General features: G+C 52.1%; 1 protein-coding gene across 5 annotated transcripts in view; it reads left to right on the top strand.

Moving 5' to 3' along the window:
- Positions 1–14,849, top strand: part of ARHGAP8 (Rho GTPase activating protein 8) — a 94,210-nt gene that overhangs the window by 72,616 nt on the left and 6,745 nt on the right. For all 5 annotated transcript variants that reach the window (XM_009217479.3, XM_021921662.2, XM_021921661.2 and 2 more), the window contains 3 exons: positions 8,708–8,781; positions 11,392–11,469; positions 12,308–12,436. In XM_009217479.3, coding sequence (XP_009215743.2) covers positions 8,708–8,781; positions 11,392–11,469; positions 12,308–12,436 — 281 coding nt within the window. The remainder of the gene's footprint in view (positions 1–8,707; positions 8,782–11,391; positions 11,470–12,307; positions 12,437–14,849) is intronic.

Here is a 14,849-nt window from a genome sequence, read left to right as displayed (position 1 = left end):
ATTTTTTTCTTTGATTCATTGGTTTCTAGGAGTCTGTTAAATTTTCACATATCTGTATTGATTTTTAGTTTTATTTTATTATAATTAGATAACTTACTTTGTATGATTTAACTTTAGATTTATGGAGACTTGTTATATGGTATAACATATGGTGTAGCCTGGAGAATATTCAGTGGACACATGAGAAAAATGTACATTCTATTATTGTTGGGTAGAGTGCTCTATAAATGTCAGTTAAGTCTACTTGGTTTTTAGTGTTTTTCAGTCTTCTATTTCTCTGTCAGTTCTGCCTAGTTGTTCTATTTATTATTGAAAGTAGGGGATTGAAGTCTCTAGTATTATTTTAAAATGATTTATTTCTCCCTTCAATTCTGTTTTGGCTTCATATGTTTAGGGGCTGTATTGGTAGGTGCATAAATTTTTATGATTCTTACTTTCTTATGAATCCTTGCATGATGATAAAAATGTCCTTCCTTGCCACTAGTAACAATTTTTGTGTTAAAGTCTATTTTGTCTGATATTAATATAGCCATTACAGCTCTTTTTAGTTACTGTTTGCATGGTGTATCTTTGTATATAGGTTGAAAATAGGTTTACTTTCAACCTATTTGTGTCTTTGAAGCTAAAATGTGTCTCTTGCAGGCGGCATATGATTAGTTCATGTTTTTCCCCATTCCACCTTCTTTATTATTTAATCCATTTATATTTAATGTGATTACTTATAAGGCAGGAGTTACATCTGCTATTTTGCTATTTGTTTTCTATATGTCTTATGTCTTTTTTGTTCCTTTGTCTTCATTAATACCTTCTTTTGTGTTAACTACATACTTTCTAGCATGCCATTTCAATTTTTTGTTTCTTTTGCTATGTATATGTTTAAAGTATTTTCTCAATTGTTGCCTTAGGGATTAGAATTTATATCTTAATTTATAACAATCTAGTTCTAATTAAGAAGGATTGTGGAGCCGGGCATAGTGGCTCATGCCTGTAGTCCCAGCACTTTGGGAGGCCGAGGCAGGCGGATCACAAGGTCAAGAGATTGAGACCATCCTGGCCAACATGGTGAAACCCCATCTCTACTAAAAATACAAAAAAATTAGCTGGGCATGATGGCAGGCACCTGTAGTCCCAGCTACTCAAGAGACTGAGGCAGGAGAATCACTTGAACCCAGGAGGCAAAGGTTGCAGTGAGCCAAGATCGCACCACTGCACTCCAGCGTGGCAACAGAGTGAGACTCAGTCTCAAAAAAAAAAGAAGGATTGGGGACTTGCAAACTCTTCAGAGAATACAACTTTTGGGTGTTGTCTTCCACCCCACTCTAACACTCCTTCTTTGCCACTGGAAGAAACATGATCTGATGGTGATCTTATTATCAAGGAGGACCATGTGGCCCTTTTAGTTTTTGCTTATCTCCCAGAGCCAAGGTTTTAACTGAGCCAGGGCTCACTTTTGTTAGAAAAGAACTGATAAGTATCTGTTTTTCTAGTCTCTTTTTCCCTGTGTGTTTGAGATATGCTCTTCTTCGGCCTCCTGTACCACGTGGCTGTCTGGAGAGTACACTGTCCTTCTCTTTGCAATCAGCCTCCAGGGTGGGACACTGGCCTCCCATCGGCTCTGGTTCTGAGCCATGTGTGCCAACCTGACTTGCCAGAACTTCTACCCCGTTAGTTTTGGGGACTGACCTCACTAAGGATGCCAAGCAGTTTCTCCTTCCCCATCTACCTACAGAGAGAGGCAGCCCTGCACATGTGAGACTACAGGATTCCAGTGCCTTGTTGCCACCTTTCACCTCACAGCACCTCCACCTTGTACCACATCCTAACTCTAAATACAAGACTGTGATCTGTACCTTTTTTTTTTTTTGGAGACAGGATCTCACTATGTTGCCGAGGCTCTTTCAAACTCTTGGGGCCAAGTAATGTTCCTGCCTCAGCCTCCTGAGTAGCTGGGATTACAGGTGTGTGCCACACTGCTTGTCTTTTGAACCCAGGTATAATGAGGACTTTGAAGTCAGATTTTAATTTGAACCCTGGCTCTAGCCAACCCTAGGCTGTGTGACTCCAGACACAATAATTTTCCTGAGCCTCAGTTTTGTCCTCTATAAAAATGGGGGCACAGTGATGCAGTGAGTGGGCTTTAGTATTGCATGTGGTACACAGTAGGTCCTCAGTACACAGTAGGTCCTCAGTACACAGTGGTCACTGTGATCGTTCACATGCACTGCCCGTTTCTGTGGGCATCCAGGACCTCCCTGGCTGACTCTGTGACTGAGAACTTTGCAGGTCAGTGATGCAAGCTGCGGCCATTCATCCCATTTCAAATATTGGGAGGGGAGATGTTACATTTAGAAGATGCATGAGGCCGGGCGCGGTGACTCAGGCCTGTAATCCCAGCACTTTGGGAGGCAAGGCGGGTGGATCACAAGGTCAGGAGATCAAGACCATCCTGGCTAACATGGTGAAACCCCGTCTCTACTAAAAATACAAAAAACTAGCCGGGCGTGGTGGCGGGCGCCTGTAGTCCCAGCTACTCGGAGGCTGAGGCGGGAGAATGGCGTGAACCCAGGAGGCGGAGCTGGCAGTGAGCCGAGTTCGTGCCACTGCACTCCAGCTGGGAGACACAGCGAGACTCCATCTCAAAAGAAAAAAAAAAAAAAGATGCATGACCATCTAAGAGGGTTGGGAAAAGCCTGGGTGCCCAACTGAGGCAGGCCTGCTCAGCACTCCCCGCTATCACTGTAATTTCAGGTTGTCATTCCTCCCTCCCCCTTCCCTTTTCTTTCTTTTCTTTTCTTTCTTTCCTTCCTTCCTTCCTTCCTTCTTTTTCTTTCTTTCGTTTGTTTGTTTTGAGACAGAGTCTCACTCTGTCACCCACGTTGGAGTGCAGTGGCACGATCTCAGCTCACTGCAACATCCACCTCCCTGGTTCAAGCAATTCTCCTGCCCCCGCCTCCTGAGTAGCTGGGACTACAGGTGCGTGCCATCATACCTGGCTAATTTTTGTATTTTTGGTAGAGATGGGGTTTCACCATATTGGCCAGGCTGGTCGAATTCCTGACCTCAGGTGATCCACCCACATTGACCTCCCAAAGTGCTGAGATTACAAGAATGATCCACTGCACCCAGCCCCTACTGTTTTTAAAAAGTCACAATTTCTCCTTATTTGTGCATTCCTTGCATGCAAAACCAGAGAAAAAACATGCTCTGAATTACTCTAAGCACATCTCCCGAGGGGAAGGGTACAAGCAAGAATTATGTGCTGAGAATCCCCGATGCCCTCCAGTGGGTGGACAAATGTTGAAAAGCCAGGTGGGAGTGATTGGCCGCAGAGCACTGTGCTGACCAGCGAATTGTGCACTGTGCTCCTGCGTCCTCCTGCCCAGCATGCATCTTGGAACTTTAGTTCATGGTGTGGGTTTAATGCAGTTTGTGCATCCTTGCTGAGACCTGACCCTGGCCTGCACACATTGAGATGCACAAGATGAACATGTTATGATACGATTCACTGCCACCCTGGGCATCCCCGCCCAGCCAGGAAACAGCACATCTGCCAACCAGAGTCCCCTGGGGTCATTGTTATGCACAGCACTGACTCTGTCAGTCCATTGAACAAGCCTCTCTCTGAGCCAGCAAGTAGGGGATGGGCAGGGGAGGAGAAACCCAAACTGTGGGTTGCTGCTCTATGGAGAGTAGTCATTTTATGCCGGGGCCCTGTTCTTCCGCTAACTGTGAGAGCCTCAGAGTAGATGTGGGTGCTCCTTAAATGCACAGGCAGCGGAAAACACGCTTGGCTGGGAGCGCGGCAGCTCTGGGCAAGTCTCTCCTCTTTGGAGACCTGTTTTCTCATCTGCCTGAAGAGGTTGGGCTGGATAATCTCAGAGTCTCTTCCTGCTCTGAGAGTCTTTTATTTTATTATTTATTTATTTATTTTGAGATGGGATCTTGCTCTGTTTCCCAGGCTGGAGTGCAGTGACTCCAGTCTCAGCTCACTGCAACCTCCACCTCCCAGGTTCAAATGATTCTCTTGCCTCGGCATCCCAAGTAGCTGGGATTACAGGAGTGCGCCACCATGCCTGGCTAATTTTTTATTTTTGTGAGACGGAGTCTTGCTCTGTCATCCAGGCTGGAGTGCGATGGCACGATCTCGGCTCACTGCAACCTCCGCCTCCTGGGTTCAAGCAATTCTCCTGCCTCAGCCTCCTGAGTAGCTGGGATTACAGGCATGTGCCACGTGCCACCATACCTGGCTAATTTTTGCATTTTTAGCAGAGATGGGGTTTCACCATGTTGGTCAGGCTGGTCTCAAACTCCTGACCTCGTGATCTGCTGCGTCGGCCTCCCAAAGTACTGGGACTACAGGCGTGAGCCACCGCGCCCGGCCTTAATTTTTGTATTTGTGGTAGAAACAGGGTTTCTCCATCGTGCCCAGGCTGGTCTGGAATTCCTGATCTCAAGTGATCCACCCACCCAGCCTCCCAAAGTGCAGGATTGTAGGCGTGAGCCACCATTCCCTGCCTGAGAGTCTGCTTTTAAAGGACAGTGCAGAGACAGAGCAGTAGGCAAAGGGATCTTTCAGGAACTCGTTCTCAGAACTGTGCATTGTCCCGCCTGTTCAGCAGGACTCAGGCCCCCTCCCTGGGAACAGTAGCCAGCCAGGGCTTTGGAATCAGTGGATGCGGGCTCTCCAGCTGCGTGAACCCGGATAAGTCCCTGTAGCTCACTGGGCCCCTTGGTTCAGCTGTGACACGGACCACCTGTGTGCGGCCTGGGAGGCTGCTCAGCCCCTGGCATTGGGACGATTTTCGTCAGTGCCGTTGGCTTGTAGCTCAGCAAAGCCTGCACCTCCATTGCCGTTTAATATTTGCAGACCCTGGAGAGAGAGCGCCAGCATCTCTGCTTTCCATTTGAGAAACTGAGGCTGGAGAGGATAAGGAAACTGGCCAGTGGTGATTTAGCTCCTAAGGGCAGGGAGGGCCAGGGCTTGGAAGGGTCTGTCTGGCTCCTTAAGGAGGCAGAGGGGAGGAAAAGAGCCTGTAACTTTGGCGCATCCTGGGAGAAAAGGACCTGCCCGCCACATTCCTCCCTCCCCAGGGACACTGTCTCTGTGGGCTCCAGGACACCTTCGCCCTCCCAGAGTGGAAACCAAGATGGGAAAGAGGCGGGGCGCCAGGTCTGTATTCCTGCAGCAGCAGGACCTCCTGAAGACCACACCAGGCCCCCCAGCACCTCGGGGAGCTGTGGATTGCTGCTCAGTGTCCCCAGTGTGAAGCTTCAGCAAAAGTGAAATCGCCGTGAAACCAAACCATCCATCGAGATTAGGATATGCAGAAGCCTTATGGCTGTGGACAGAGTTTTAATCGCCATTTAAGTGGATCAGCGGATTCTTCTGTAAATCTTGGAATAAAGCTAAAGCACACTTGATACCACGTTCACCTGAAAATCTTCCGACAGAGAGACGTTTGCAGGGGGCCGTGGAGCGCAGCAGGAGGAGCAGAGATGGAAGCCCAGGCCGGGCTGGCCTCCCCGGGCCACCCCTCGGTTACGGGACCTTGAGCTGGTCACCTGGCCTCTCCCAGTGTCCTCTTCTGATCTCTAACTTGGGCTCATGAAATGATGGTGGAAATGAGGCAGACGATACACACGTGGAGGAAAGGCTTCACTCTCAGCCCGGTGGGTTTCAATCGGGCCCTTTCCATCATGACCGAGTCTTCCGTTACCTGTTACCGCTTCACAGATTCTCAGGACTTAGCAGTTTCCAACAGCAACCACATTACATGGCTCCTGGTGTTTGCGGAATTTGGGCAGAACTCGGCCAGGTGAGTTTGCCCGTGGGGCGTTGGCAGAGGGCACGTGGTGGTGTCCAGCTGGTGGCTGGCCAGGATCATCCAAGACATGCCTCATGATCCTGCACCTCTGGCCTCAGTGGGGACTGTTGGCCGGAGCACCTGCCCGCAGTGTCCCCAGCGTGACGTTCCCAGGATAGCTGCGTTTCGTCCAGGGCAGCTCGGGGCTTCCAGCACAAAGGTTCCCGAGATCACAGGTGGGAAGAGTCAGGCTCTTTAGGACGGGAGAGAAGGACCTGGCCCAGAAACTGAACCGTTGCTTCTGTCAAATTCTGTTGATCCAGACAGGGTCCTGGGGACCTGTGACTGCTGTCAAAGTGGCTTAAAGCAACATATATTTATTTTCTTGTGATTCCAGAGGTCGCAAGTCCTGAAATCAGAATCTCGGCAGGGCTGCATTTTTTCTGGAGGCTCTGGAGGGTATCCGTTTATCTTCCAGTTTCCAGAGGCACCTATGCTCCTTGGCTCCCGGCCCTCCCTTCCATCTTTTTCTTAGCGCATCACTCTGGCCCAGCTTGCCTTGTCACATCCTCTCTCCCTTCTGCTCACAAGATCCTCTGCAAGGATCTTTGTGATCCTGTCAGGTATCTTAATCTGTTCCGGTTGCTATGACAAAGTACCATAAACGGAGTGGCTTATAAACAACAGAGATTTATTTCTTATAGAGCTGGAGGCTGGGAAGTCTGTGTGCCACCAGATTCGGGCAAGTAACTGTAGCTCGCTGGGCCCATTTGTTCAGCTGTGACGTGGACCGCCTCTGTGTGGCCTGGTTGGAATGATTTTCGTCAGTGCTGTTGGCTCGCCGCTCAAGGAAGCCGGCACATCCCTTTTCATGCTGAGGATTCGGTGTAGGATGAGGACCTGCTTGCTGGTTCATAGATGGTGCCTCCTAGCCGCATCCTCATGTGGAGAAAGGGGAAGCTCTCTGGGGTTGCTTTTAAAAGCGCGCTAGGCCGGGCACAGTGGCTCACGCCTGTAATCTGGCACTTTGGGAGGCGGAGGCAGGTGGATCACGAGGTTAAGAGATCGAGACCACCCTGGCTAACACGATGAAACCCCATCTCTACTAAAAATACAAAAAATTAGCCAGGCATGGTGGCGGCGCCTGTAGTCCCAGCTACCCAGGAGGCTGAGGCAGGAGAATGGCGTGAACCCAGGAGGCAGAGGTTGCAGTGAGCAGAGATCGCGCCACTGCACTCCAGCCTGGGTGACAGAGCAAGACTCCATCTCAAAAAAAAAAATAAAAGATAAAAAAAATTAAAAATAAAGGAGCACTAATCACATTCTCAGTGACCCAGTCCCCTCACACAGGCCCACCTCCTAATGACATCACTTTGGGGGTTACAATTTCAACTTAGGAAATTTGACGGGGCCTAAACATTCCGACCATAGGATTGAGCCTCCCCATATAGTCCTGGTCAGTCTCCCATCTCAGGAGCCTCAGTTTACCTAAGCATGGTGACACACACATATAATCCCAGGGAGGTGCCTGGGCAACATAGGGAAACCCTGCCTCAAAAAATAAGTAAATAAAAAGATTAAAAAACAAGATCCTCAATTTAATTATACCTACAGAATCCCTTTTGCCATAGGTTGTCATAAGTGCGCAGGATTAGGACATGGATTTCTTTGGGGGCCATTATTCTGCCCACCACGGTGACCAGTGATGATTCTTCACACTGTGGGACCCTGGGCAGGTTCTGTCCATGTCCTGAGCCTCAGTTTCCTCATCTGTAAATTGGTTTTTTCTTTTTTTTTTATTTTGAGACAACGTCTTGCTCTGTTGCCCAGGCTGGAGTGCAGTGGCACGATCTCAGCTCACTGCAGTTTCCGCCTCCCGGGTTCAAGCAATCCTCCTGCCTCAGCCTCCCAAGTAGCTGGAACTACAGGTGCCCGCCACCATGCTCACCTAATTTTTGTATTTTTAGTAGAGACAGGGTTTCATCATGTTGGCCAGGCAGGTCTCGAACTCCTGACTCCTCAAGTGATCCACCCACCTCGGCCTCCCAAAATGCTGGGATTACAGGTGTGAGCCACCGCGCCCGGCCTATTTTATTTTATTTTTTGAGATGAGTCTTGCTCTATCGTCCAGACTGGAGTGCAGTGGCACGATCTCAGCTCACTGCAACCTCCACCTCATGAGTTCAAGTGAGTCCCCTGCCTCAGCCTGGAGAGTGGCTGAGATTACAGGTGTACACCATCAGGCCCGGCTAATTTTTGTATTTTTGGTAGAGACAGGATTTCACCATGTTGGCCAAGCTAGTCTTGAACTCCTGGGCTCAACTGATCCATCTGCCTTGGCCTCCCAAACTGCTGGGATTACAGGTGTGTGCCACTGTGCCTGGCCAACATTTCTTTACGTGAATCTCTGTCTCAAAATAGCACAGTAAGAGACAGGTTAACCCAGATAACATACTGGGTTTTTGTCAACTATGTTTTTTAACTGAATCGGCATCCAGTCCTGGGCTTCATGTTCTGCCCTCACAGCCAAGCCATCTCATACTGCTGGGACTTCCCAGTGTGGCTTCCCTGTTTAGAATGCCCTTCTCTCTTTTGTCCTCTGGCAGGCTCCTACTCATCCCTCAAAACCCAGCTCTGAAGTTGCCCCCTGGGGAAGCCCTCCCCAACCCCCAGGTCTTCCCTGTATCATAAATATCCCTCTCATGGAGTTCTCAAATGCTGCACTATCATTTTATTATTTGGCCTCCAGACTTTCTGCTTCCTGAGGGCTGAGCCTGCCTCTGTCTTCCTGGATGGTGCCTGGGTCCTGTGTTTTCACAGGGGTGTGGAGAGGACCAGCGCCTCTTCTCATTATGATCACCCATCAAATTCAGGTAAAAACTGCCCCTTTTCTCTTTTCTCAGCCTCAAAGACAAAAATCAAGGCGAACTCATCCCCCCCGTGCTGAGGTTCACAGTGACATACCTGAGAGAGAAAGGTGAGACAGGGCTGGCTCCAGCTGGGTGACATGAGGACTGCTGGGTGCACCTCTCTGGGTGGTTTGTCTTGGATCCTGAGCACCCATAAGCCAGGGGGTGTGACCAGGAAGGGAGGGGCTCAAGCATAGTGGCTCCAGGTCTGGGCTCTGGTCTTGGATGGTCTGGGTTTGAATTCTGTCTCCCCTGTGTACTAGCTGTGTGATCTGGGGCCAGTTACTCACCGTCTCTGGGCCTCCATTCCCTTGTCTGTCCAGTAAGGTTAATAACAAACAGTACCTGACTTGCAGGATTGTTGTGACCCCTAAATGAGACAGCGCTGCAAAGCACTTCGGGTAGTGCTGGTCTGTAGGAAGCCCTATGGAAATGGGGGCTCCTCTGATGGGATCAACTTTGATTTGCAGACACCATTGCCAATGGGATGGGTGCAGTCAGGAACTTGGAGTCGGGTGAGCCTTGTGGGCTCTCCACAGCTCCTGAGGCTAGAACTGAGGTCCGTGGAGAAGGTGTGTGGAGGCTGCTTTCCTACCTTAATGGGAGTAAAGAGGTTCCCACGGAGGAGCAGGCACCAGGGAGGCTTATCTGGCACCAGGGGTGCAGGTGTGCTCGGTGGGCCAGGTGGTCTCCAGCCTGGGTGCTGCAGTGCAGCTGTGGGTGTCACACAGGAAGTGAGCGCCTCCCGCATCCCCACCACCCAGGCAGGGCTGGCTCCCTCCAGCCTCCAGAGCTCAGCTCAATGGTTGCTTCCTCAGGGAATTCCCCCAACATGGCCAAAGCCCCTAAAGCAGACCCCAGCTCTGCCACGGACGCAGCACCGTGGGCCCCGAGACCCCACCACCCTGTGGTCCGTGTCTCATGTTCCATCCAGCGGGGAGTTCCCATGCAGCGGCTCTGAAAGCCACCACCTCGGCCCTGCACCTTCTGGTTGCGAGTGGGTTGGTTTCCTCTTTGGAGCAGGCCCAGTGGGTGGTCTTTGAAAAACCTGCTTCAGACAGGCGGGGCCTGGAGAGCCCATCCTCACCTGTAGGACAGGGTGCCCAGGAAATGCGCTTTGGCACGAGAGTCTGTGCACACGGGGATGGCATCAGTGAGCAGGTGTGCTGGGCGGGGGCATGGGGGGCCATCTCCTTCACACGCCAGACCTTGTGGCCCCAGTATTTCCCTGAGCCACGATGCTCAGCTGGCAGGTGAGCAGGTACAGGGGGCACCCCACACTGGGACCCCAAGAGGCCCGCCTGTCCCCGGCCTGGACGGCCCCTCCTTGCCCTCTGCCGGTTAGGTCCTGCTTTCTGTAAGCCCTCTCCAATTCTGCCCCTCTGACGGACAGAACTGCCTTCTTCACGCGCCCCATCATTCAGTCCCTTACTCAGGAGACATTTGCTGGGTGCCTCCCTCGTGCCTGACTCTGGGCATATGAAAGTGAGCACATGGAACGTGGAAGAACCAGCTGTTCCTCCAAGAGCTACCCAGATGCTGACTCCGTCAGGGAGGAGGCCCTGCCAGACCGGGGTCCCTGTTAGGGGGTTTGACCTTGTTGGGGGGCTTCCCTGAGGGAGGGCAGTAGAGCTGACGTCTGAGGATGGGGAGAAGCTGGCCATGCCGGGGGACAGGCCCCAGAGAGGAGAGCAGGTGCAGGGGCCCATGGCTGTGGGAGTGCAGGAGCGTGTGGGGCTTGGAGGAAGCTGAGAGGAGAAGGGGAGGTCAGGCCTTGCAAGTCCCAAGAAGACTTGCATCTCCAGATGCCTGCGCCACAGTCCTAGGTCCTGGTGTTCCGGGGTACCCCTGTCATCCACTGCAGGCCCCCCAAGGGTAGGCTCAGGCCTGTTTCTCTTCCTGGCTCTGGAGCCAGCAGGGGCCTGGCCGGAGGAAACCCTTCCCTCCACCCCAGGGCTGCTTTCATAAACCAGTTACAAGTGCTGAAAACCCTCTTTATAAACCGGCCATGGAGACAAGTTTTCTTCTTTGATTGCAATCACCTCTTTAGCAGAATCGCCTAATCGAACTTGGACATCATCTGTATCTTCACTGTCTAAACAGCAGCCACCAGCCCCTGTGGCAGTAGCCCAATAGGGCAGGTCATATGAGGTTCATGCAATTGAGTGACTAGATTTTTAATTTTATTTAATTTTAATTAAAGTTCAATCCCCATGTGCAGCTACTGGCTGCCGTGCTGGACAGCTCAGCCCTAGCCCTTGTGGGAAGCCACATGTCTGGAGGCCTCCCGGGTGCCAGGCCACGTGCTGGGCATCAGCGTGTCCAGTCCTCTCTGCAGCCCTTGGAGACAGGAGCTCATGGCCTTACTCTGTAGACAAACAAGGCAGATAGGCTCAGAGAGGCTGAGTGTTTTCTCTGAGGTCACACAGCTGGTAGGCAGAGCTGGACTAGAGCCTAGGTCTGTCTGAGTTTAGAATCTGTTTCTGCTTTCCCTTTCCACGGACCACAGAGGTGGGAAATCGGGCGGGTTGGGGAATATGGGAAAGATCTGAGGAACAAATGAATTTGTGGAGGCCAGCCACAGGTGGGTGATGCCATAGGCAAGGGGGTGTCGTATAACGTCCTGGAAGCCCAGTGGGCTGGGACCTGTGAGACGCCTGGAAGCTCCTCTCCTGCAGGCCTGCGCACCGAGGGCCTGTTCCGGAGATCCGCCAGCGTGCAGACCGTCCGCGAGATCCAGAGGCTCTACAACCAAGGTGAGGCTGTCCCACAGTCCTGAGCCCCGAGCTGCCTGGCCAGCGAGCACAGCGCTCCTGGGCCTCAGAGCAGAGGCAGGGAAGCACCGCCCCCACAACCCATCCAACTCCCAGAAAACACTCAGGGTGGGGGCAGCTGCCCAGGAGCCATCGAGGGGCCCACTGGTAGTCCAGAGTAGGGACCCTTTGTCCAGACCCCCAACCCTGCTGGGACATGGTGGCCGCACGATGCCATTTTGCCTTTAGGGGCTCTCCATCTGCACCAGGTGGGCACGTGCTTTCAGGAGACACCCTGCAGTGCAGGGCAGCTGGTTTTTTATCTGGCAGCTCCCCCAAACTGGCTCAGCACAGCTTCCTTAACTGCCATGTGTAACCTGCAGGCAGGGGCAGTGGCCTCTGAGCTGAGGATGCATCGCACTGATACTAAGCCGCTGACAAGACTTGCCCTCGATCCCACTCGCTCCCGCGACCAGCTGTGCATCACACAAAAATGGAGCATTGGGTCCGCACTGGGCTGAGCTCAGGACTGCCTGTCTCAGGCCCAGGGCCTGCAGTGTCATCTCTGCCATGGCCCTGACCTCAGAGAGCTGGCATTGTAGCTGGGAGCAACAGCACACCACAGAGAAGCCAGCAGCCCACCCCATCCTCCACTGGGAGCCCAGGAGGAGGCAGTGAGGGCGGTGTAGGGGCTGATGGGGCCAGAGCACCCCATTTGTAGGTGGGGACAGCATCAGGCACTTCCCATCCGGACATCTCACGCCCTGTCTCAGAGCTTGTTCTATAGCCGCAGTGCCCAGGCCGGGGTGCAGACCTCAGCAGTGCCATGTTCTGTGTGCAGGGAAGCCCGTGAACTTTGACGACTACGGGGACATTCACATCCCTGCGGTGATCCTGAAGACCTTCCTGCGAGAGCTGCCGCAGCCGCTTCTGACCTTCCAGGCCTACGAGCAGATTCTCGGGATCACTTGTGCGTAGCTGCCCTGGGGCGGGAGTGGGGGGGCTTGGTCCTCAGATGCTGTCCCCCTGCTGCTGGCCCAGGGTCAGGCTCTGGGGTGGCCTAGGTGGTGTGTCCCCACCCTCATCCTGTTGCCACCTGGCACTGCAGGGCAAGAGAGGGGGTCGTTGGGGCTGCCCCACCGTGGACAGCCAGGCCACACTGTCCAAAGGCAGAGCAGGTGTGGTCAGTCAGGGTTGTCCAGGCCCGTCTCTCAGGCGCAGCTGGGCCGGGAGGCAGGGTGATGGGGGGCTTTCTAGATTTGGGGCTCATCATCCTGGTCAAAGTCCTGCCTATACCACCTCCCAGCCCCCAAACCCTCAGCTCTCTCATCTAGAAAGGGGCTCTCGGCATTTCTCCCCCAGTCATTGTAGGATGCCAGGCATATGTGATAGGAACTGAGCAGCTATAGGATCTGATCCTACAGATGCTTTGTGATCGGTCACATGCTCAGTGTGGCTGAGCACAGATGACTCGTGAACAACTCCATAATAGTATCTCAAAATACTGGCGAATGCTAAGGAAAGTGATGCCTCCAAAGCACCATAAAACCACTCAGGCCTTCATCTCAGTCATCAAACACCGTCTTTTCAAATGGGACTACCTCCGGCCCCCACCTTTCTTCTTGGAGCACTATCAGTCAAAGGGGGAAACCTGGTTTTGGTGTTAATTCTAAAGCAGCTGGGTTAAGATATTTTAAAGACAAATCTTGAATCTTAAAATCAATGTTTCTGACCAGGCGTGGTGGCTCACGCCTGTTATCCCAGCACTTTGGGAGGCTGAGGCAGGCGGATCACCTGAGGTCAGGAGTTCGAGACCAGCCTCAACGTGGAGAAACCCCGTCTCTATAAAAATATAAAATTAGCTGGGCGTGGTGGTGCATGCCTGTAATCCCAGCTACTTGGGAGGCTGAGGCAGCAGAATTGCTTGAACCTGGGAGGCAGAGGTTGTGAGCCAAGATCGCGCCATTACACTCTAGCCTGGGCAACAAGAGCGAAACTCTGTCTCAAAAAAAAAAAAAAAATTTTTACCCCACTGGGTATTCACGTATTCAAGAATCACCTTTACCCAAAGGGCAGCCTGGCCTTTGTCCTGGCCCCTGGGGGGTGACTTCTGAACCTTGGAGTTTCCCAAGGGACAGGGATTATCTGTGTTACTTTTCGGGGGCCCTGATAGTTTATGGTGACTCAGGATAGGGGGTGGCCACTCCAGAAAGGTCAATTACACAGTTAGAGGGTGCAGGCTTTGAGACACGGGAGACCAGCCTGACCTCTGCGGAGGGCAGGGGGCTGGAGATTGATTTCAATCACAAGGTATCCCTCCAAGGTCACTGGACGCCAAACTCCCCTCAAAGGCAAGTGTACACCCATTTACTCAGCAGTGCTCCTAAGTGCCTGCCAGATGCCAGGCCCTGTCTGAGATGGAGAAGGTCTCTCCTACAGCCTGGAAGACTGTGAAAGATGTTGAGGGCTGACTGACTTTGGCTAGTGGATGGGAAGCCTGGGAGAGTTCAGAGCCAGGCTGAGCCTCATGGAGACAAATTTGATCATGTGTGTAGAGGTAGCTATCTGGTGGTGACAGAGAAGGAGGCACTCCGTTCAGCATCCTCCCACCAGCTGGGCCCAGGGCAGGCAAGATGGACAATGCTCTATCACCTGAATGTGCCAGGCTCTGTCCTAGAGAGAAACTTCCAGAAGCTTCCTGATTTCATTAGCCCCTGCAGAGGGATGATGACTCCAGCCTCTGTAGGTTCCTGTTTGAGAAAACTCAATGCTACCAGGAGAACTTACTTTTTCTTCCAGCCACAACCTGGTGACAGGGAGATAGGCCCTGGAACCCCTCTGTGAGCAGCAGTTCCTTTAGAAAGCTTGCAGTTGTGGGCCAGGCACAGTGGCTCATGCCTGTAATCCCAGCACTTTGAGAGGCTGGGCCATATTTGGAATGGTGTTCTGGACCCCAGCATTCCCCCGTTTGAAACTTTCCCCAGGAAGTTTTACAGTCCAGAAACATAGTTGGTAGATTGTCTCATGCTGCATGAATCCTTCTGTCAGTGCTGTGACTAGATCACTCCAGGTAAACAGTTGTGTCTCATTTCAGAAGGTAGTGGTGGAGGTGGGAGTAGGGTGACTACCTAAGTCAGCCTGTTAATAAGGGGCCTTTCTATGTCAACAAACGTGAAGTTCAGTGGTTTGAACAAACCATAAACTCTCGGGGTTTTTGTTGTTGTTTTTTGTTTGTTTTGTTTTTGAGATGGAGTCTCTGTCACCCAGGCTGCAGTTCAGTGGCACAATCTCGGCTCACTGCAACCTCCACCTCCCAGGTTCAAGCAATTCTCCTGCCTCAGCCTCCCGAGTAGCTGGGACTACAGGTGTGTGGCATCATGCCC

This window comes from Papio anubis, chromosome 16, assembly GCF_008728515.1.
Source record: "Papio anubis isolate 15944 chromosome 16, Panubis1.0, whole genome shotgun sequence".
NCBI classification, from domain to species: Eukaryota; Metazoa; Chordata; class Mammalia; order Primates; family Cercopithecidae; genus Papio; species Papio anubis.
The sequence above is the reverse complement of the archived record's forward strand: the minus strand, read 5'-3'. Positions and strand labels throughout refer to the sequence as shown.